The 23,665-nt window shown below is 37.4% G+C and overlaps 3 protein-coding genes across 3 annotated transcripts in view; 2 read left to right on the forward strand and 1 right to left on the reverse strand.

The window, feature by feature from the left end:
- Positions 1-16,539, forward strand: part of mri (BTB/POZ domain-containing protein mrityu) — a 41,305-nt gene extending 24,766 nt beyond the window's left edge. The window contains exons 6-7 of the mRNA XM_071583674.1: positions 5,362-5,609; positions 15,763-16,539. Coding sequence (XP_071439775.1) covers positions 5,362-5,609; positions 15,763-16,071 — 557 coding nt within the window. The 3' untranslated portion in view covers positions 16,072-16,539. The remainder of the gene's footprint in view (positions 1-5,361; positions 5,610-15,762) is intronic.
- A 219-nt stretch (positions 16,540-16,758) lies between these two features.
- On the reverse strand, positions 16,759-17,662 carry Nxt1 (NTF2-related export protein 1). Its single transcript, XM_071583675.1, has 4 exons — positions 17,444-17,662; positions 17,231-17,375; positions 16,950-17,112; positions 16,759-16,872 (listed from the first exon to the last, which is right to left on the reverse strand). The coding sequence occupies exons 1-4, from the start codon at positions 17,537-17,539 to the stop codon at positions 16,839-16,841; spliced, it is 438 nt and encodes a 145-aa protein (XP_071439776.1). The 5' UTR covers positions 17,540-17,662; the 3' UTR covers positions 16,759-16,838.
- A 101-nt stretch (positions 17,663-17,763) lies between these two features.
- rno (PHD finger protein rhinoceros) overlaps positions 17,764-23,665 on the forward strand; it is a 52,180-nt gene continuing 46,278 nt past the window's right edge. The window contains exons 1-6 of the mRNA XM_071583679.1: positions 17,764-17,883; positions 18,739-18,795; positions 18,931-19,022; positions 19,751-19,816; positions 19,955-20,028; positions 22,872-23,083. Of these exons, the coding sequence (XP_071439780.1) occupies positions 18,971-19,022; positions 19,751-19,816; positions 19,955-20,028; positions 22,872-23,083 (404 nt within the window). The 5' untranslated portion in view covers positions 17,764-17,883; positions 18,739-18,795; positions 18,931-18,970. The remainder of the gene's footprint in view (positions 17,884-18,738; positions 18,796-18,930; positions 19,023-19,750; positions 19,817-19,954; positions 20,029-22,871; positions 23,084-23,665) is intronic.

Raw genomic sequence — 23,665 nt, forward strand, 5'->3', positions numbered from 1 at the left:
TCCATGCCCAGTGCTGGAGGCTTCATTATGTTGAAGAGATTTATGTTTCATTTTGGCCACTGTGCATAGCATATGATGACTGGTGTGGAGCTCTCTCTTTGACTGTTTGGATTTTTTTGAGCACTCTGATTTGCTGTACCTGAGTGAGGTTGAATTACCCCTTTCCACAAGGAGTCTAATGTTCAAAGAGTCAGTGTTCTAATGATGCTTAAGAATCTGGAGGACTTCAACCAAGAGAATGGTTGCTTACTCGAATTGTCCTGGAAAAGGGTAATTAGGTATACCTCACCTTAGAAAAGCCAATGGGAGACCTTGATCCTGGAGCAGCTAATCAGAAATCTCGAGGACAGTCATTGAATACTATATATGGCAGCCAAGATGGAACTAAAATCACTTAACCTGGAGAAGCTTCGGGGCAAACTGTAATCATCAATTGATGGTTTCCAGCGTAACTTTATGGAATCAATTCATATTGGAAATGAAAAATAGTAACTTTGTGATTCCACTGAAAAATTTATATTATGAGACGACCCAGATTTTGATGTTCTACGTCATCTTCAGGTGACAACTCTGACAGACGACATCCATCTATATATATAATAGACTACGGTAGGGGAAGGGAGGTGAGAGGGTCGGAGGGTGGATGGGGGAGGGAATTGAGCAATGATAGTTGGGAGGGAAGGGTGGAAACATGAGGCACCCCATGAGCAGCATTCCTCCTATTGGCAGAGGGAAGTGGGTGGGTTTCAACGGTTCATAGACATAAATTCAAAAATCTTTTACGCATCTCTGAGGTCAAGGGAAGGTGTGGAGGAAGTAGAGGGGTTCTTACCCTCATTAGAGCAAGTATCGACAAGTGGTACGTTTAGGAGGGGGAGTGGGAGGTGTACAAAAGGTCATTAACAATATTCTCTTTGGAGGGAACTTTTTTTAAAATTTCAAGCTGCTCTAAAGCGTCTAGTCTAAGTCCTTTCTTTTCCACATGTAAAATTTCAAATTTAAAGTCACTACCGTGGTTATAGATTCCCATAAATGCTTTGCAAAATGTGACGTTGACTTTTAGTTCTTCAAGCAGGCTTGGTGCTCCTTCGCCCGTTCTTAAAGTTCGTCCAACATACACTCTGCGTCACACTCACGTCTTAAATTATACACTCCACTTTTTTCACTTTTTGGAATTTTGTCTATTTTTGGGGAAAGTAGGTTCCTGAGGTTCGACTTATTATAATTGGCTAATTCAAACTTATCTTTCGGCAGATTTTTGCAAATTCTCATAGTTATGTTAGGATAGTAGATACCAGATAGAAGATACCAGATATAGGATTCTACGCCATTTGGCAGCAGAGTCTTATCGCAGTTGGGTTTTATAAATGTCTCGGACTGCCAGTTGATTAAGTTTTTTAAAATACAATTTATCAATTAGCTTTTCATTGTATCAATTGTTTTTAGCTATTGTTTTTACTGTAGCTAATTCTTTTTCGAAATTGGTTTTTGACATGGGAATGTTCACCAACCTGTGAATCATGGAGTGAAAAGTGAATGACTTTTGGGAAAAACAATGCCTTGAGTGAAAGTGAATCACTTGGTCAGTGTCAGAATTCTTCCGAAAGATGGAGAACTCTAGGCGGTTTTTAATTTTAGAAATATTTAAATCACGGAAGTTGAGGGCATTGTTATCTTCTATTTTGCAAGTTAATGCTAAATTGTGATTTTAAATGAATTTAAGTACGATAGAAACATTTCAAGTTGCCTTTTGGAACCTGCCGTTAAAACCCACCCACTTTCCTCCGCCAATAGGAGGAATGCTCTTCATAGGGTGCCTCATGTTTCCTACCCTTCCCTCCAACCATCATTGCTCAATTCCCTCTCCCACCCACCCTCTGGCCCTCTCACCTCCCCGCCCCTGCCGTAGTTTAATATATATATATAGATGGATGTCCGTCAGAGTTGTCACCTGAAAATGACGTTGAATGTCGAAGCCCGGGTCATCTCTTAACAAAAATATTTCTGTGGAATCACAAAGTTACTATTTTTTATTTCCAATGCAATCATCAAAGCGACTGATGTGAGACCAACTCCTGGAAGAAGAGTGAAACAGTCACTGTAATGAGTTGTTCCGGTTTAAAAATTGCACTAGTTGTGAAATTTCTATCTTCTCTTCCTCGTTAAGTGGGATGATATTGTATGTCTCTGAAAGTGTTTCATCATTCACAATGAATGGCCTTTGTGGCACATGCCATCACATACACATAAAAGGTTCTCTCTTTTCTGAGATACAATAAGATGATTAGGGGCTTAATATTTCATTGCTGCTGTCTGATATTGTTGTATGTAATACATAACCACTTAGTAATTCTCGATCAAAACATTTCACATTACTACCACTGGATGAAATACTGTTATTCCATTCCATTGAAGGCATATTTTTGGAATTATTGAAAATTATGAAATCTATAATTCAAATTATTTAATTAGGGTATAGTAATGAAACAAAGATGCAGAATGTTCTTAATGTCATGGAAGCGCATGCTAAATATTCATAAGCATGGAAATATTTGTATAATGTGGCAGAACTGCAGGATGAAAGAAAAATGGTTTGCATAATGTGCATGGGTCGTTCAATAAGTCCTTAGGAAAAAGTAGAAGTACAAATTATTTTGGTAATATTTTTCATTTCACAACATCATCTCCTTTTAGCTTAATACAGTTTTCCAAGTGTTTCTCAAACTTTTTTAAGCTGTCCACAAAATAGGATTTGAGGAGGTCCTCGGGCATATGTGTAAGCGACAATCTCCTTGGTTGATGTGAATCGTTTTCCACTGAGCAATTTTTTCAAGTTTGGAAATAAGAAAAGCCATTTGGGTTCTGCTCTGGTAAATATGGTGTATGCTATTATAATTTGAACATAAATTACATTATTTTTGCTGTCAAAACTGTCCAGGTGTCCACTTTCTTTGCCAAATGAGAACATTTATTCTTGTGAAGGATCTCTGCTGCTTCTGCGAATCACAATAGCATGGATTCCTCAATGGGTGTATTGGTGAACAGAGAGACTACGTCAAAGCTCACCAGCACGTCTCGTTCCTTGACTTCTATGTTGTGGATAGCACGAATTAATTCTGCAGAGTTCTTCACAAACAAGTCGATTCTTCGTGTGAAGGGTTGTGGAGAACATGCGATGTATAGCACCAGCCAGCGTCGCCTATATATTCAGTGGCCAAATTGCAATGCAGATCACTTCTACCTGAAGGCACCTCCAGGACGGGGGGTGAAACAGTTGTTTAACCTTCAACCTACGCAATGGTAATTCCCGGAAGCAGCATGGATCCTCCATCAGATGGATGTTTGTGGAAGCCTGAGGATTATTAACATTTATTCTTGGTTTCTTTGCTCAACCGGTGCAATAATGATGCATAACACTCTCCATTTATCTTCTGTCCTTTTTGCAATTAATTGATGTAAATGACTCCGTGTGCATGCAAAAAACCATGTGCCCTGTGCATTAAAAAAAATGCCATCACCTTGTTGGCTGATTTCACAGTCTTGGCCTTCTAAGGAGCCAAATTGCCTGTAGAAACCCAGTTTCCACTATTCCTTTGTCTCTGGGGGGGGGGGGGTAGTAATGTGTGCATGTTTCATCCACAGTAATGTAAGGATGCAGAAAGCCTACAGGATTGTGACAGAAAGGCACCAACCCATCCTCTGAATCGACCACACATTTGCGTTAATTCTGTTCTGAGAGCAAATGCGGCACCCATCTAGCCGAGATTATTTTCATGCCTAATTTTTGGTGCTAAATTATAAACACTGTACCTTGTGATATGCTTGTGGCCTTAACTATTTTGCGAACTTTGATTCGCTGATAACTGAAAACCACGAGGTGGATTTTATCTATCACATCAGAAGAAGTCACTTCCGCTGGACGTCTGAACAAAGTTCATCATATGTTGATGTACGGACACATTTAAACTTATGCACCCAATTGTATGCAGTGGAAAACACGGGAGCAGATGAGCCATAAACTTCATCCAACTCGGCTCTGATCTCTTACGGTGTTAAGCCTTTTAAATAGAAGTGTTTAATCACCACACGAAACTCATTTTTTCCCATTTTCAAAATAAACAAAAGTTTGTTGCTTCATTTGATAATGAAACCATGTGATGGATATAGCTGAACATTTAATTGCAGTCTGGTGAGAGATGAGGCTTACTAAAAGCCAACCACTTCAGATACTACAAGTGCCATCTCGTAGATTTTCTAAGGAATTATTGAATGACCCGCATACATTTGAGGTTTTACATAAATTGGCTTAATAGGAAAGTTTATTGTGTCTGAAAAAATGTTGTGATGGGAAAATGTAAATTCAATCCGCACAAATTGGGGTTTTACTGTATTTTGGTAAATGCACAATTTTTTTCAGATGTGTAATAGATACAGCTGTGCTTTCTCAAAAAAATGTCATATGTAATGCAGCAATCTTGAGTATTTAATGGCTTGCTAAATGTATACGTTATGAACATTATCTTTCAGAAAAATAATAAAATCAGTGTTAGCCAAAGAAGTGTTTTCTTTGCTAAAAAATTATTTCATCTAAATGTCAAAAAATATTTCTCAACATATTATATTATTTCAGTATACATATGTATCTTGAAAACTATCTGAAGCTATCTGATTCATGATTTTCCATCTCTGGCATATTGAAATTCCATCGACGATTGTCTTATTGTTTTGTAACCTCTTATGTATTCTTGTTATTACCTATTTCCATATGCTAGGAAAGCCTACTCAGGACTTAAAAATTAATAAATGATGATGTATGACCTTCAAAACAGGTGTAATCAATTTGTTATTGTATTTACTGGTGTAAAACCTTTATTGCCATGCTGGTGGCACAACTCCAGCAAAAGAAGGCTTCCTTTCTAAGTACAGTGCACTTGATGATGATATTTAAATCCTCCTCACTCCTTTGCGTTGGCAACAGATCCATCGTTCACTGTAGTGATGTGAAAGGTTTACCCTAAAGTTAGTCATATGGACTTAATCTTAATGCTTCAAATCTCTGTGTGTGTAAAAATAATGCAAAATATGAATATCTCTCAGTTATAGTTGGCAGTAAGGTGAAGTCTGTCCATCATTCCAAAGCCAGTGGAGTGAAAATTTAGAAATTGCTCTCTCTTTCTTCAATGTGTATGCAAGCCATATTTCATTGACATTTTATATAGTTTAATGTAAGATGTGCTGTTAATATGGATATGCAAGCACATCTCATGTTTATTGAACGACTTAGTGTTGGTTGACAAACAATTACTTGTTCGTTTCTTGATGAAAACAAAGATTAATTATTATCCCTCATCTTTTTGGCAGCTGTAACGTCCACGCCTATGTATCGCTTTTTTAAATACATAGAGAATCGAGATGTGGCGAAGCAGGTGATGAAGGAACGAGGTTTGAAGAAGATACGCCTGGGAATAGAGGGATACCCAACCTACAAAGAGAAGGTGAAGAAAAGAGCAGGAGGGAGGGCAGAGGTCATATATAACTACGTCCAGAGGCCATTCATTCACATGAGCTGGGAAAAGGAAGAGGCAAAGAGCAGACATGTGGATTTTCAGGTGAGACAGGACTTAAGTTGCATGGACTTTTTAATACGCAAGGAGCAGGATGCCCGTCCATTTTGGGCAATTCAAATGTTAAACCATTTGTTTGGGAATTAATTTGCTTTCCACTCATACATTACCCTACCAGTATGTGAAAAAGCAGTTATTTAAACTGCAGAATCAGAATTAGAGTTTTTTTGGCAAGTTAAATGATGGCACATTCTATGGTAACAGTGTCAAGTTGCGAACCTAATTCCATGAACCATTGTTCTTAAGTTGTTAATAATGTCATAATCCAGTGGTGGTGGACCTTTTTGAATCCTTTATTTGTCAAATTCCTATGCAACTTTTCAAGTAATAAATTACGAGTGGCCCAATGGAATGAGATGTGTTTTTGATACAGGCATGGATATAATATATCATTCATCCTGTAAAGAAATAAAATTGCTGGACGATATATATTATTACTAATCATATTTTCCACAAATGTAAACCACAACAGTGAAAGACCATAAGGAGATATAAACAGCCTGAAAAATTAAATGAAGAATAAATTGATGTGTAATGTAAAGATTGTATCCTGATGGCCTTCTACTGCCACAGTTATTGCAATTATGATAATGTCAATTTACCGCTTATCTTTCAAGCATCAAAATCAAGCAGTGTTATGAGAGTGTCTGTTCATCGTTATGTAGTTATGAAAACTTGTAGCAGTTGTAATAGGAAAAAGATGTACCTTCTGCTTTCATTTTCCTAGTTTTCATATTATTTATATTTTCATATTATTTCATATTTTCAACTTAAGATATATGCACATGTGGATGCAGATGTGTGTTCACTACCAATTAAAGTAATTGGTGTTGGTACCATTGTCTTAAGATGAAATTAGGTGTCAAGGACATTGCATCTCAAAAGAAGGTTATCACCCAGGAAGCAAAAGTTTTCCATATTCTGAGTTTCGATGATTTGAAAACACTGCTCCACAGTGCCCTAGGGTGGAAGCAATGAATACTTACATGGAAGGAAGCGCTCTTCCTGCCTTGCGCAAAGGGACGAATGATCGAGGAGGGCATGCAACTCTTGTGGGAAGTGGGTTATGGTTTCATGTGATGGCATGCTTTATTTCTGTAGCCTAGGTCCAAAGGTGGTCCTTTTTCCCATCATTGGCATTGATTATCATGGTTTACGAAATGGGGAAGAGTAGAAGGGATGTCGGAGGTCGAAAAAATTAAAATTTCATATTTTGTAGAGAAAATGCACCAATGAATCGCGCTGCCAGTTCAACTGCATTGCATCATCATTCCTCTTATAAATAAATACATGTGCATGGTCACTCCTCTTAGGCATTTTATCATTCCCTTAGAATTTGTCCGGCATATTTATCAATGTTTCGGAAGACTCTTAGTGCTGTCCTCAATATAATAATATAGTATTATGCATGCTGGGGGCAGTCAAATGAAAAGCAAACACTCGCTATTTCACACAATTCACTAAAAGGTAAAAGCTAGCTTTTTACGTTTCCATACTACTGCCATCGCTGTGGTAAGGAAACTGATCAGTGACAGCTCGTAGGCGCACACAGTTGTTGGGTTGTGTCCTTGGTGGTGCGTGGCCTGGTTGTTGTAACGGGTGTTCACTTTTCATTTGAATTCCTCCATTAATATGGGATTCCCAGTTTGCATTAAATTTAATGAAATTATGTACGCGTATTCTGTATCCTTTGCGAAATATCAGTTTTAGTTGATCACTAAGTAGCATAGTGTCTTTTGAACTCTTTTACTATTTCATAAAGTTTTTTATTATTTCTTTGACATTTATCATTGTTATTGTTTTGCTGAAAATTAAAAAACATCAAATATGGTACTTTTATGCAAATTATTCAAAACAAAATTTGGTCGTTTTCACATTAAGGGGAGTAATAATCTCCTTGAAAGTGAAAGGAGCTCTGAGAAATAGAGCCTATGTAACAAGAGATGAGGGAAAGTATAGGGAGACAAGACTGTGGAGAGGAAACGAGGGGTTGGAGGAAGGAAAAGGTCTCATGCCAAATAATCTTTCTAGAGGACAGAAGACAACCATATGACAGGCAATTGCGATTCATTGATTTTATTAGGTACACCCTATGTTTTCTCTGAAGTTTAACTTAGCTTGCCAATCCTAATTATGACCATTTTAATTTTATTTATCCGACTAATGGCTCAGTTAGCTTACTATTGTAAACTTATTCCATAATCCATAAGCTGATTGTAATCCATAATGATTGACTGAACTCAATCATTATTCAACAACTGAGGGAGGACCCCGGTAATTACAGACCCATTTCTCTCACTTCTATGTGTTGCAAAATGTTTTAATGAATTATCGTCAGTTCAAAAATGGGACACCTTGATATATTAACTTTTTAAGTAACAACCAACATGGATTCAGGAAAACTCACTCATGCGAGACCCAATCAGGATTATTCACACATGACTTACTTTTAGCAGGTGTGAGTGGTAGGCAAGTGGATGCGATTTTTTTAGAATTCCAAAAGGCCTTGATAAGTTTCCCCATGGTAAACTCGTTCATTAATTAAAGGTCGGAGGTATAAAAAAGGGTGCAATAAATTGGGTGGAAGACTTTCTTTCAGAGTGGGAACAGAGGGTAGTCCTTGACAGCCCTAGTTCCGACAGCATACGAGTCATTTCGGGGGTACCTCAGGGAAGCGTAATCAGGCCGTTGCTTTTCTTGATTTTTGTTAACTATATGAACTGCGAAGTGAAAAGTAAGATTAGGATGTTCGCAGATGACACGGTGATTTATCAGGAGATATCTGGGGATGAGGATTGTTTAATTCTAGCACAGGATCTATGATAGTGATGGGGGATTGGAATGCGACGGTAGGCGAAGGAAGAGATGGTGATGAGGTCTGGGACTACGGTTTAGGCACGAGGAATGACCGCGGGGAGAAAGCAGTTGAGTTCTGCAGGAGACAGGGGTTAGTCATCACCAACACTTGGTTTAGACACCACAAAAGACGCAGGTATACATGGAGAATGCCAGGTGACTCAGAAAGGTATCAGCTAGATTATATCCTGGTTAGACAGAGGTTTAGGAACAGTGTGATAAATTCGCACAGTTTTCCGGGAGCAGATGTGGACTCAGGCCACAATTTAGTTGTTATGAAATACAGCGTCCGTTTCAAAAGGATAAGGTAGGGGCGGCGAGTTAGAAAATGGAATGTAGAAGCATTAAATGGGTTGAAAAGGAAGGAATACAAACAGGCGGTAGAGGAAATCATGGAGGATGGTAAAGAGCTAGGAACTATCGAAGAGAAATGGGAAAGTTTCAAGAAAGCGTTGTCTAAAGCCGCAAAAGACACTATTGGAATCATTAACGCTAAAAGTACTAGGAAACCATGGATCGTGGATTAGATGATTACAAAGATGGATGAGCAGCGAAAATGGAAGAATGTAAATACAGAATTAGGCAAAATGAAGTACAAAGAATTGAGCAATAAATTGAGGCGGGCAAAAAACAAAGCAAAAGAAGCATGGTGGAAAACGCAGTACGAGGATATGGAAAGTCTGCAGAGGAAGGGTGAAATCGGTGCGCTGTACAACAAAGTTAAACCTTTTTTGGGAAGTAAGAAAGGGAGATCTATGCTAACAGTTAGAGATAAGGTGGGTAAGGTAATAGTCGACGCAGGAAAGATCCAAGAGAGATGGAACGAATATGTAGAAGAACTGTATAGTAAAAAACTAAGACCAACAAAGTTAGACATTGAAAAAGAAAATGACGTAGAGGAAGATAGCCTCGGTCCAGGCATACTAGACAGTGAGATAGAAAGGGCATTAAGGGAGATGAAACTAAATAAGGTCGAGGGGGTAGATAACATTCCCGCGGAACTATTGAAATGTTTAGGGAAATGTGGGAGGAAGAGGCTGTATGGGCTGATCTGTAGTATTTACAAGGAAGGAATCTGGCCGGAAGACTTAGTGAGATCAGTTTTAGTTCCTATTCCGAAAAAGGTAAGGGCTACATCATGTGAGGAGTACAGGACAATAAGTTTGATATGCCGCAATAATTCAAGAATATTTTTCCCTTTGCAAACTTATCTAAGCTGATAAAGTTCTCATTGAATGATAGATTTTTCCCCTAAATGCAACTGAAGGATGAATAATTCATTTTAAAATAGTTTATATTGACCTTTTGGTATATTAATTTGTAGTGTTACTCATCCATTGACATGGAAAGAAAAAAATGCCGCTTTGTTAATTCCAATTAGTGTGTTAATCTTCCACAACCCAGTTTTTAATACATAGTATCATCTTCAGGTTGCAATTTTTCTTGCTCTATTGGATAAGGACCACTAAGTCAAGCCTAAAATTACCAATTTCGTCTAATATGACCTTTTTAAAACTACATATTCTAATGATTAGATATCACAAAGGCTACAGAATATTTTCCTGTTTGGGTTACCCTTTTAATGTAGGGCTATTTGTCGATTGAAGTATTAATTTATCAGAAAAGTCAATTAAAACCATCTAAAATCACAGTGTTATGTTTTGTTTGCGAATCATCTGTAATGGATTATCACTGGTTCCTCAAGGAAAGGAACTGTCCTTCCTATGTTGAATGTTCAACTTGCGTATGTCTAAATTTAAGTTTGAGATGAGCTCTAACCTCATCAATTGAAAACTAGCCTTTGAATTGATTACTATGGTAAGAGAGAAACCTCTTGTCTTATATGCTGATAACATGAACTTTTGAGTTGCATATTGTGCATGTATTTGTTTGCTAATTAATTCTATCAGTTCATTATATCCCTGTACAAAATCTAAGACTTGGCCTTTAAGTTTCCGTCATCATGCTAAGCTCATCAGTTTCGAAGCATCATCATAGCTCTTCAGTTGCAACATGTACTCTCACAGTGAAAAGTTGTATTTTCAATAAGAAAATGCATTTCTCCTGTGGCAAAAGTATTTTGTATTGAATAATATTTTCCCCTTTTATCTTTCCACGTGAGTTAAGATGTTCATCTTCCTTCCATGAACTCAACTGATTTTTGCAGAATATCAAGCTTTTCCATGCTACCTGGCTTATGAATGGCTTTCAAAGGATCGTTATATTTTTCCATTTATTTAAAGAGTAGTTACAAGAACATTAAAGCATTTCTAAAGCCCACTGCTTATGTTGGATGCACTGGAACTGTAAAACAGACTCAATTTGTAAATGGCCACTTTCAGTTTATCAGGCTAGGTTAAGTGTGAAAATCAATTGAATAATTTTATTTGAAAAGCCCTCCTCTTATTTCCTATGTTCTGTATGTAAAATTGAGTGAGACTATTTTGACACATAAATCTTTCTCAAAAGCATTTAATTTTTTAAATCCGAAAGACCAATCCTACTGGACTGGCTGTCCAATACCAGTTTTGGGAAAACTTAAAGGCACTTGCATAGCTCCTAGATTTGTCTACAATGATTAGTTAATAATCAAGTACATTAGGTGACAGAAAGTTATTTGTTGAAAGGATGGAAGCTTAAACCATGAAAGAAAATCATTGGAGATGTGAGAGTAGGGTCCCTTTTCTGCTGTGTACACCAATATCTAAAACACTTTGGCCTGTGTGACAAAATATCACCATTCTCTCATTTGTACATTAAAATGCTCGTCTTTATCGTATAAAATAGGTGATTATAGTTCTTTATAAAAACCAAGGTTTTAAGATAACCATGATATTATGTAAAAGTTTTCCCTTAGAAATATACATGTGCATGTTATTCTTTGCTTTTCTCAATTTTTATATCGTGTAGCTATTAAAATGACTTTCCCATGCTATTATTTTCAAAGGCAGGACATTTTCAAAAAGGTTTGATAGACCCTGGCTTTAATTGAAATCTCGCTCAGGCAGCAATTGAGAGGAGGAAAGAGGGATTTTCTGAGAAATTTAATTCATCTGGGAGTAGTGTATCTGCAAAAATATGCATTTTTTATGCATATGTGTGCTATGCTCTCTCTCAAAATATGCATACAAGATGAATTTTGCCAAAATGAATCAAACTGTTAAAGACAAACAGTGATATAAAAATTAATTTAGGACTTGTTATACTTCTTGTTGGTCTTGGTTCATTTCACATTCAATTGCGATGGAAGGTCTTAAGTGTTCACCATTTCATTTTTCACGCAAGTAGACACTAATACTTGTTGTAGATAAACTAAAACGAAAAAACATTGGAATAACTTTGAATAAATACTTAGTGTTTAGTAGGATTGAGGGCACTAGTTTCGTTTCGGTAGTTAAAATTTATTTTATCTGTTAATTTGCCGCCTTTTGAATATTTCAAAATGAAAAAGGGTAGAATTTAAAGCAAACAATCAATTACATGTTTATAGTGAAATACGTCCGCGAAACGGTTGTATTTATATCGTTTAGTATGTATTTAATATTTTTGGGAATTTAAGGTGACTATGAATCAAGTTGACATATGAATTATGAGGAATAATTAACAATTTCCCTGCAGATTGTTTTTAATCATTATCCCATCTTTTGCATGGTTGAAATGTTTTTGTAGACAGGGTGAATGCTATCTGCCCGAGACGTACTTTATTGATTGAGTGGACTCATTAACAAATCCAATCTGCTGCTCCGAGTTAGACTAGTTTTCAAGAAATAATTCGTATTTTAGTTAAGCGAAGGTTTCGCAACGCAATGGTTATCCGCTGAAATGACAAGTGTTTTGTTGGCATTTGTCATAGACGTAATAGTTGACAAGTATCTGGGTGATCCAGCGACAGGAGTTTAAAAAAACTAAGTTTCTCCCACTCGAGACGATTGTAGTATGTACGTAATTTTCGAACCAATCCATTGCAGTATATTTTAAGCCTTTGTAAAGAAATACTAATGTGAATTTTAAAGAATTAGCTATAAATAATCCATTAATTTCTTTGATTTCATGAGCTGCAGCGGCGTTTGTCTTTTGATTCATGTATGTCGTAAAAAACGTTCAATCTGCGAGAACTTGTTTTCTATTACATTCGATACGTCATGCTATTCTTTCACGATATGAGACTTCTGTGGATGGGCTAAGCCTTTTTTCTGCGCGGAGGTGTGACTGCTTCATCACCAATCAATTCGTTGATTTCCGTGTCGGCCATCTTAACGACTGTATTCGCGTGCGATCAGCTGACGCTGAGGGTGGGAGTACCTGAAGTGGAGATCGGAGATAGTATAGTGTTTGTAGATTTTGTCAAAGAAACGCAATATATACGTTAGAATTTGGGATGCGTCGGATATAAAGTTTTGCTCCATGAGTGAAAATATATGTTTCAAACAATGTTGCTTGCTATTTAAACTTGAAATGCACTTAATGTTGTAGGGTGATGGATATTATTTTGGGTATGTCATTAGTGTCTTCTTGGGCCTTGGCCGCGCATATTCGCTTCGGAAGACACAAAATATCTCTGTTTGACAAAGAATAAAAATGTAAGGCATGGGTTGTTTAGACGAATGCCATGCATGTTATTACGTCTGTATGACGCAATCATATGTTCCTATAACATATGACCGTGCTTTCAGGTTTTAAATAAATAATTTTAGTATGGGACACTTCTATTGCTAACAAATTTCACTTGGCGAAGTTTTGTCTCAGATTAGGTAGGCGTGATTAGACAAAATGATTGTAGGAGTAACATGTGTTACCCGACGCTTCCGCAGTAATTTAATGAGACAATTAACATTCAACCTAGCGATATTCCCACCACAATTTATGGGGTTGACTCGACCATCTCGACTACGTATATTAATCATAAATTAAGATCTATAATCTCGATACTAGAAGTACGACTCGGTTGGATTATAAACCTTGCAATTAGTTCCACTAATCCTACTGGAGGAACAACTTCGGTTCGCCTCGGGTCAATTTTCGATCGATATTTAAAGAGCGGCATGATGAAAGCTCGAGAAAAGCCGCGTTCATTTTTGAAAATTGTGCGTACGAATTCGGTAACGTTTTGAACTACTAGATACGGATATGTTGATTTTATAGAAGAATAATTTTCGTAATAATTTTTATTTTTGGTATAATTTTCTCGAGATGTAATTTTTATTGTCCGAACGGTGTTGCCGGAAGAACTACCCTCTTGTGATATTGAACGGAAATTCAGCCACCTTTAATCTGTTAGTGCTAAACTGCAACCCAAAAAGGAATGAACCTCCTTGCCAAAATATCATTCAATTACCTAGAAACCATAATTTCTCTAGGAAGACACGATTAACGAGTTACAGCCCTGATTTTCATGATAAGCGTTAGCTAAATGTCCAAGATACTCGTACGTCTATTACTGATGAAGTTAGCCTGAGGCATGAATGAAAAAGGTAGATGACTCCCCATCGGCTGTGAATATCTCTAATTAAGATCGAATTTCTGGAGCCCAAGATGTAGTGACTAGAGGAGTGAGATTCCAATGCAATTAAATTTTAGACTCGTGTAAATTCGTTTGTATTTTTATTGGATCAAATAGAATCAATCAGTCTCGTAGAGCAACAGCAATAAAGGGGGAACCTTAATGATATTGAGTGTGTATGTTTGTAAAGATGGTCAATGATTTCACCCAAGTATCCATTAGCCCCATCCCATAATGGCCCACACTTTAATGGATAATATGTTAGACATTATATCACATGGAAATAAATTGATAGGTCTCTCTTGGCACTCATGGGAGATTGTGTTTAGAGGTTAACTGATAAGGGTTAATGTAAATGTCTGATGCAAACATGCCATGTAACAGGATATGCTAATATTGCATCATTATTCATGGTCATCTATGGGGATGTGGAATTACATTTGTGAGGTGTGAAGAAAAAATCCTACTTCTATGTTAAATACGAAAGGTTAATTAATTGGGATGGGGTATTGATTTGTATGCCCTTATGCTACCTCTGCAGTGTGGCATTTTAGCCACAATATGCATGAGTTAATACTTCCCACCTGTAAGAATAATCATTCCCATAGAAATATTTTCTATTCTTCAAACTCCTCTCATCTGTGGATATTACTGAATATGCCTATAGTCTCTCCCATTCTTGCTCGACACAAAATTTAAATAAAATCAGAAGAAACCAATGTTTTCTCATTGTTTAAATAAACCTCAAATGGCCAGCCTTTATTACAATGATCAGAAGGGATGTAAACCCTGATAAAGGATTTGGTCAAGTGGATAAGAGATGCAATAAGTTTTCATTTTGTACTCTTTTCCAAACTCATTATGGTTAAAGGTAAAAAGATTAAAAAATGACTCTACAATCTGTGAATTCTTTTTGGTCTTTAAAAATTTGTTACGTATCCTTTCCCCCTGCTAGTTCTTCCCCATTTTTATCTCTATATATTGCTACCACTCATAATTCCTCGCCTAACAAATAATTTATGAAGAGTGCAGGCAGCAGAGAAATTTTAAGATCCAGCCTTATATAATTGTAAATTTTTCGTCTAGAGGGGCAGTTGTTTTGCATTTTATAGTGGCTGGTTTGTCCATTTGATGTACCATACATATTGAGTTGATTGTGCTGAGAATGAGAGGAGAAAGCTAATTGTTCGAAAATCCATTGCTAAACAAATTGCTTTTGAAGGGCTACATGATGACATCTCTCAATGAGGCATGAAGGAAACCTGCTATTTATTGTCCAGAAGTTTAAACAAGATTTTAATGTTTAAAAATGTCAATCTGATCTGGTTGGATGAAAGCATCTTTTTGCTAACATTCAAGAGATGTTCTGCATAATATTTTCTTAGTTTTTAAAGCCAAAGTGCTCTAAATTAAGCACTGTTTAACACAAGGCCATTATAGTTTTACATTAAATGAGGGGGAAAATTAAATGTTCTGTGAAGGTATTTGGGATGAATCTCTTTAATTTGGATGTTACTTCTCTTAAGTATAATGAGGTACTAGCTCCTGACCAAAATATTTCACCCTCTGGGCCTCAATATAGGGAACTATTGATTGACCATACCACTTACTTTCATTTTCAGTAAAATTCTCTTGGAGTGTACTTCACACTTGGTTCATTTTACATTTGTTTACAAATTTGACACGGTGCAGTATAATTTGTGTTAGTGAAATTTTAAATTAGTGTATTCATTAACCAGTGTGCTCATGACATAAATAATTTATGCAATGCTTCTTTTCCAGTGTGTGAAATCCAAATCCGTGACAAATTTGGCGGAGGCAACTGCAGATCCAGCCTTGGAACTGGATTCGAGTGGAGGACCAATAGGAGCTGCTGGAGGAGTGAACGTCAGTCCAGGTGGCAATAACATCAGTGGAGGGGATGGACTTGGGGGTGGTGCCCCGTCTCCTCTGAGCAACCACAACCTAATGCGCCGCCATCTGCTCAGGGGTGGCGTGGATGGGGAGGAGGGGGCAGTGGGGGGTGTCGTTCCCCCCCTTCCTCAGGCCAATGAACCCTACCCCGAAGTCCACCTTCCTCCAGAAGATTAATGACGCAAGCCTCCACGTTACGTTTACAATGAGTTGTGAAATGTGGTGTTGTCCAGTCCTCATTTAATGAATGCTGCCCAAAATGCTTCACTTGGTAATGCTGCATGTTGTTAAAAAATCATGTGTGTCAGCATTGGTGGTGTCTCTAATACATGTACATTATAATCAGCTATTAGTGGTCATATTACCATTTCATTTGTTGTGCTCATTAACCTCACCGGATTAAAATTTGAAAGTATTGATTCGGGGGTGAGTGTTGCATAAGTATTGTGTGATACAGTGTTGTGAAGGCGGGTTACTTCCTTAAAATTATCTTACCTGGAATCATTGTCGAATTATAAAAGTTTTCTGAAAAATTACGCACAAAAATAAATGTATTGCTTCTGAATATGTATCAATTAAGTCCAACTATCAATTTTGCTTGGTGCTTGTAAAAGAACATTGAAACACTCCTGATGGTAGCTGTTTAAGTTTTATAATTTATTTATGAAGAATAGTACTTCAACTTTGTACATAATTGTTGGCATACACAGATTTAATGTGTTGCCTTGATGCAAGATGACAACTGGAATTCATTGGAAATATTGTTACTGCTCAATGTGAGTTAAATTAGCTCAAGTCAAATATATCAACCTAAGCTTCTTTTGTATTTGATCCATTTTGTAAATTTTTTCTAAGCACAGTGAATAAAAATCGAAGACAAAGTCTATAAAATTAGTATCATTCCAACCAACTTATCGAGTCAACTTACTTCGAAAATTTTGATTTTAATGAAGTCTAGGTTTAGCATCCTCCGATGGCCTGAAATGATAAGTAACGATCAGATACAACTTAAAAGAATTATATCCTAGTAATCTAAAAACATTCATTCAACTTACTCAATAACTTCCTGAAATCTGAAACAGTCGTTCACAATTTTCCACTTGTCCCCTTCCGCCGTCACCATAAAATTCTGCTGAAACGGCTGGACTAACTTATCTTGAAACTTGATGAACCCAGCTACTTGTATAAGCACAGTTTGCTGTGTACCGACTGCTGCATCTGCGAGGTGGGTGAAATTAAAAGGAAGTATGGCCACTGAATGCTCCAGCAACTTTAAACGTTTAAATGGCATCTAAGGTAACGAATTAGCTAATTATATTAAAGATAAATCCTTTACCCAATATTGGGTGGGAATCCACCGACGTCAGGGTGCTTTCAGAAGCTGGCAATTCCATGAAGAGGTTTTGAATCATATCTTTCCCGATTACACCATTTCCATTCCAAACCACTACTCCGCAATCCAAGTAATATTTTGACATCATCTGTAGGGAATTCCAAAGGTTATTACACGGCAAAATCCAAAGAAAATGTAACCAATAATTTGAATTACATGTCGTCTCCGGTCCAAATTTTCATAATAGAGCTTCGTAAACTCTTCTGCAGCACGACATGCGTCGTCAACCTTCACTTTAAGCTCCTGGTCCATTATTCAGGAGCCAGGGAATCAATTCTTGCGTGCACACAATTTACCACCGAATAATTTCTATGAAAATACTGTGGTGTTGATTCGCTTAATTCCCATCAATGGGTCGAACAAATAAATACATACCAAAAAGCGCACGGTTTCTCAAATATCTCGCGAGATCTCGTGTCAAGATCACGTGACCTGAACTTCTACAGTTATTTTTTCAGGCATGATGGCGCCAAACGCTCGCATCCAGTTTTGTGTAATTAATTTGCCGTGTTATTGGACCCGGAGACTCATTACATTGGACGACAAACGTCTACAACACTTCTAGGTCTGATAGATCCTCGGAGGTGCCCTGCGAGGTAAGTAGCTGTTGGAGAGTGGGAGGCTGAATTTCTAATGAGGACATGTTGGTTATTCTGATGACAGTGAGACACGGAGCCGTTCTCGAGATACTACGTACCGAATATAGTGCTTACTCTATTAGACGAAGTTTCAACTAGTGCAAAATGAAGTGTCAGTGTTGCACCGTAAAAATATGTATGTTTGGAGTGCTAATCAAGTTAAGTTAGTCGGTTCTTCTCATTTATCAGGGATGCGAAAGATTAATGAAATGTCGCGAGAGTGCTGCCATCTGTGTTGTCAGTGTTGTTAGTCTTGTAAGTAACCGTGATACAATTTTGTGTTTAATAGTTACGTGTGTATGAAGGAAGAATTGTGTGGAAATAGTGTTAAATGAAGTGTTTTTTTGTTATGAGGTATTAATATTGTGAATATGTTACCAGTTTTTGCCCAAAATGGGAGTAATATGTGAGTACGAACTGTCAATGTTTACATCGGTAGTTAGCTAGTGGAAAGAAGTTAATATACAACCAATTATGCCATTTAATTGGAGTAGGAGTGTTTTTATTGTGTCTGGTGTACCTTTTAATTCCTCAACGTTATCTTTACGACGAGTTTTAATCCAAGGGAAAGATATTTTTTTCTATTTCGTGTCACGCAAATGTGGTAACAAGTGTTCTTACAATAGGCCTTTTTAGTTCCAAGTTGATTTTGTAGAGGATTTACATTACTATATTGTATGTTTTCGTTGTTTTATTAACTTAAAATATTTGTTCTGCCCATATTGCGACTATTTTGACCGTCTTACAGTGATAAAAATGTGGCAATTGTGTTAATCACAAATCTTATACCTGGCGCTTTCCTTTTTATTGTAGATACAACGGATCTTCGTTGCGCCTCCATTAGGTAGACCACACAACTTCAGCTATGTAGTGAGTATTTTCAATAATATATTAGTGATAAGCATGTGAAGGAGAGAATTAATATAAGCTTATCACCGAATGTATACTATTGCTATAATGCAATCATAATTCCTATTTGTTTTAATCCTATTATCATTTTTTAAGGTTGTGAGGTCTTGCTCCCAAACATAACATTTGGCTCAGGATGTCACAGCGGGTTAAACGGCAACTCAATAAATCTGTGGAAGATGGCACAGGTATGTCAACAATTTCCTTACCAGTCTGCTGAAATGTTTTGTAAATTTACATTGACACAAGGCTTATTTGCAGAGTTTTATTCAATTTTGCCAGTATATTAACGTAAAATGACTATATTATTTCGTTTTATTATAACTTGTATATAATCTTAAACCATGTCACATTCCTGCAAAAATAAGTCTCACAAGTATCCAAACTTAATTTAATATTTTTATTCGATGAGGAATGAATTACAACGTGTATGCGTTAGTGTAAATGCATACTCTCGACCATTTTCAAGTTATCCTGTTTATGTGGTGGAAGTCATTAGTTTAAGATCAATTTAAACTATTTTTCTTATGCAAATTTAATGAACTATCTAACTGTGTCTTAAATTCACTCATTGGTACATGTGGGTGTGAAATGGATTTTTTTAGTTCCATATTATGGCTAAACAAAATTTTTATATGAATCCTCAGAAAAGGCAAATATTGGTTGATTACTAGTAAATAGACATTTATCTGGATCGTTTTAAATGCTGAAAATTAATGTATGTAGGAATACATTGGCTCAAGTATTGTATTTTTATGTGTATTGGTTTTTATCCCTCATGGTCAATTGATCGATAATGTCTCAATGTGAAAGAGCCTCCCGAGGGCAATACTGAATGAAATGCCTCCAGCTGCATGGTTGCGTGGCCACAAAATGAATACAATGATGATCCCATGTACTGTTTGATCCAAACCAGTGCCGACTAAGAGACGCAAGTGCCGGCCAAGGAGTCCGGTTGAGGAGGAGGAAGCGAGGGGGTCAGCAGCGTCAGAGGCGAAAGGGACGCCGGAGAGGTCTTCTTCCGTCATCGGGTGTCCCTCTTCTGGGGGAGGGGGGAACAACGGAGGAGGAGGAAATGGGAAGGGGGGGAATGGGGATGGCAATGGTGGGGGGGATGGCTCCGTATGGACTCCTCGCCCCCTCAACGATCTCAAAAGCATCTACAACCGAAGTGCTACAGAAGCACCTGCTGAGGTAAATAACTTGTTGGTGTTGTTGGTCTTTTGGCCACCTTGCCTGCATTCAGGTGGTGAAGTGAATTGCTGAGACCTTTGGCCTGCAATTATAAAAGTATGCTGTATTGTCAGTGATGTTCAGCATGGCAACTTGGTGGGTCAAGCATGTGGTTGCTGACTGGAGGGTTTTAGGTTCAAACTTAGGTGTTCATTCTGGACACGACCTAGGGCTGTGTTTTTTTTGCAAGGCATTTTGGGAAAGAACTGCTAAAAGTCAGATAGGGATTCCCCTGCAATCTGCTTGTGTGAATTCTACGGTCTTAAACGAGCTAGGGAGAATAGGGGCAAGCTTCCCTCATGCCCATCAAAATGAAACTCTTGCCCAATTTTCACTGTTTAGTATCACTGCTTACAGTGTGACAATAGTATTAGTAATAATCTGCAGTAGAGTCAAATGTATCCGAGAGCAGTGCAAATGTGGCTTTTAGAAAATGTATTTTCTGCTTTTGTTCGAATTGTAACGTAACTTCTCGTCGTAATCTTGCATCAGTGATTAATTAACCAGTTAATTACTTGTTAAGCATGCAAGAATGTATTTACATTCTTATTACGCCTGCATCTATTATATTGAGATTTATAATGTAGTTCACCATTCTCATTATATTTTTCATTGTGATTAGTAGGGGGCTCTGAGGTTAAATGTGGTTCAGTATTTTCACCGCACTTGCTGAATGATTTCGTCATGGCTTAGGAAATGTAACGCCTGCATGACCACTTAAATGTCAACATCAATTTCATTCAAATGCCAAGTGCTAATAATTCCACCTTTAAATTTAGGCATTGTGGACATTTTAATCTTGAAGTAGAAAGTGTAAGATGATTATTGGTTAATTTTTTTGAAATGATGAAGGTGTACTAAGTGTGTTTCTAGCCATTGCATTATTGAGGCTAAGAAAAAATAGTTTAGAAGAGAATCAAAACATCTAAAGATAAAGCATTGTGCATTTTGGATTCTAAATGGTGGTTTTGATAACTCATTTATTGGGGATTGGATATGAAGTTTGATCAGTATGCTTTTGCAGGAAAATGAAACTTTTGAAAAAAAATGAAAAATTTCATTTGTCCATATGCAAACATGTGTGCTAGGTGTCCAAAAATATTATAAATGCTTTATATTTTTACTATCTTCCCATGTGGGTGTACTTTTTTGACATCACAAATGTGACGTACTGTATTAGTCTTTTCCGTATGCAATAGGGATTTAAAAATCCATACCAACATTTTCCTCTTTCGATATCCTTGATTTTTAGAAAACATATTGGGTGGTCAAGATTGTTAAGTATGTTGCTTAATTATTGCTTGTTTGATAATTTTTAAGCAATGAGGAGGAGGATGGCTTGTCAAAAGAGGATTTCAAAGTTCGTTATTCAGTATTTAGAAATTTGGTCCATATACTAAGAAGCGATAATTGTCAAGAAGAGAGTTGTGTAATGTTTTCTTCCTAAATTTGGCCTTTGCTTTATCTGTTTGTAATTAATAACGCTGCTCAGGGAATTTTTTGTTTTTCAAAACCTATCGCGCGAGTCCTCTTTTCGAATTAATACGGACACACTAACCCAAGCAACATGCTAAATGCTGTCAAGTATTAGTGTTACTAATATTGCTAAAGAATATGTCATTCCAGGGATTTCTGTATTACATTCATGAATTGTTTTCCCGGATGTACTTATGACTTTTGAATTCATTAAAATGGGATGCACGGTCATGGTAAGATTTACTTTGTTATTTTTCAATTGGTGCATGAGTTATAACGCAGATAGGGTGCTTGGGACATTGGATGCAGGACCAGCTTATTAATGCCACAGGACTGTGCAAAGTCTTATAATTTGTTTATATGAAGCCTTGCACTGGTAATAACTATGTCAGAACGCATTTACAGCCATAGGTATGAATGCGATAAGCTGTAGTCGTTACAAGGGGAGGGTAAAGGAATGTGAAAAAGAATGATAACAATGGCGGTATTGCAATGCATAATCTAAGAGAGCAATTGCTCACAACTCTTGCCACTCCGGTTTGTGGAACGCAGTGACCGTACACCTGCACTTGGGGTTTGGGACGAGGAACTCCTTTGGTGGTGACCCATCAATTGTGAACAATACCACTCTGGGTTTACGGGGAAGAACTTAGTCAGTCACCTACTGATCATGCTGAAATACATGAAATAGGGGAAAGAGAAAATAAATAAAAAAGTTTCTCACTATCCCTTTGAGGTTTGTGTAGCACAGTGACCCTCGAGCAAAATCACACGTGGACTCGGGAAGGGTTTATGAGGAGAAACCCAAATGTTTGTCTCGTGGCAATTAATATGAAAATGTAATACGCGTAGGACCGACCTAAATATGTGCAAATGCCGGGTTAGTCGCACTAACATTCATATGTGAACCAACCACACCCGAGGACAGGATTTCGAGGACTACTTCTTCAGAGACCTGCCAAGTATACCGTCAGTTAGATTATGATCCACACTGGAACATAATGCAGGAAGGAAAATGCCCAAAAACCTGATACCACGTGTTTCACTTGCCAAGCCGATTTATTTAGAGAGGGGAATTTTAGGTTCCCCCTGAGACTTGTCATTTTAAACCAATCGTTTATTTCATGGCCATAGTAAGCATTATGTTAACAATGAACTGGTTATGATTAAGAGCATTTCATTATACTGTTATGGTCTTTATATTATGCAGAGAAATATGTGATTTGAACCTTTAGAGACCCAGCCTTTTAATATTGGTTTTGACCAAATAAATTTTCAAAAAGGTTGAGTTCTTGTTGTGCTAAGCTGTCTTTCAATTTAATCCCCAGCTCTTTCGAAAGGACCTCATAAGTGCCATGAAACTGCCAGATAGTGAGCCTTTAACTGCAGATGAGTACTGGGTGATCACAGATCAGTGGAAGCAGGAGTGGGAGAGGGGGGTTCAGGTCCCTGTGAACCCTGACTCTCTCCCCGAGCCATTGGTCACCGTCACCGGGCAACATGGGAGCGGTGTTGATGGGAGGCACCCGGACTTCCGACTGTGAGTACATGCAATTTTACATTTTTAAAGGTCTGGCCGAGTGCTTGAGCCATTAAAGCTACCAAAGCATCGGCTTTCACCCCAAAATGTTATTTTGAAGTGTAAGAGGACACCTCGGTGGCTTAACTGGTTAAATCGCTCAGCTGGACATCGAGGGATGTGGTTTCATGTCCTGGCCAAGGCAGATCATTTGTATGCTTTGAAATTGTTGCATAGTAACGTGCATTAGCGGATGATTCCATTAAAAGCTTCTGTTGTGACTTATCCTTCAGTTTCTTTGAATTTGAAAGGAAACAAATTTAGAACATTAGAATTGATGAATTACTTCTTATGGATACTCATATTACAGTCATGATAGTTACCAAGTTTTGTTGTTTCCACCAACATGCCAAATTCCAAACTTCATGATTGGTTGTTCTTGCTCTTAAATTGATATTGCTGAGTTTATCTTTGTATCAAAGGATTTGAAACTCAAACTGCTGTGAATTGGAGTGGCTTTAATTAAGGTTTCATTGTCTGGGGGGTGTTTATTTTTAAAACGTTTGGTTTAATTTTAGGTTACATCACACAGTAACTTGAACT

Source organism: Hetaerina americana, unplaced genomic scaffold, assembly GCF_022747635.1.
Source record: "Hetaerina americana unplaced genomic scaffold, ioHetAmer1.1.p SCAF_144, whole genome shotgun sequence".
Lineage (NCBI taxonomy): Eukaryota > Metazoa > Arthropoda > Insecta > Odonata > Calopterygidae > Hetaerina > Hetaerina americana.

Excerpts from the sequence above, each read along its gene's own strand:
- Nxt1 (XM_071583675.1), bottom strand. The coding sequence starts at position 17,539 with ATGGACCAGGAGCTTAAAGTGAAGGTTGACGACGCATGTCGTGCTGCA. Across the intron at positions 17,113-17,230 it reads GGATTCCCACCCAATATTGG|ATGCAGCAGTCGGTACACAG; the intron begins GTAAAGGATTTA and ends CCCACCTCGCAG. Across the intron at positions 16,873-16,949 it reads AGATTTCAGGAAGTTATTGA|GCCATCGGAGGATGCTAAAC; the intron begins GTAAGTTGAATG and ends TTATCATTTCAG.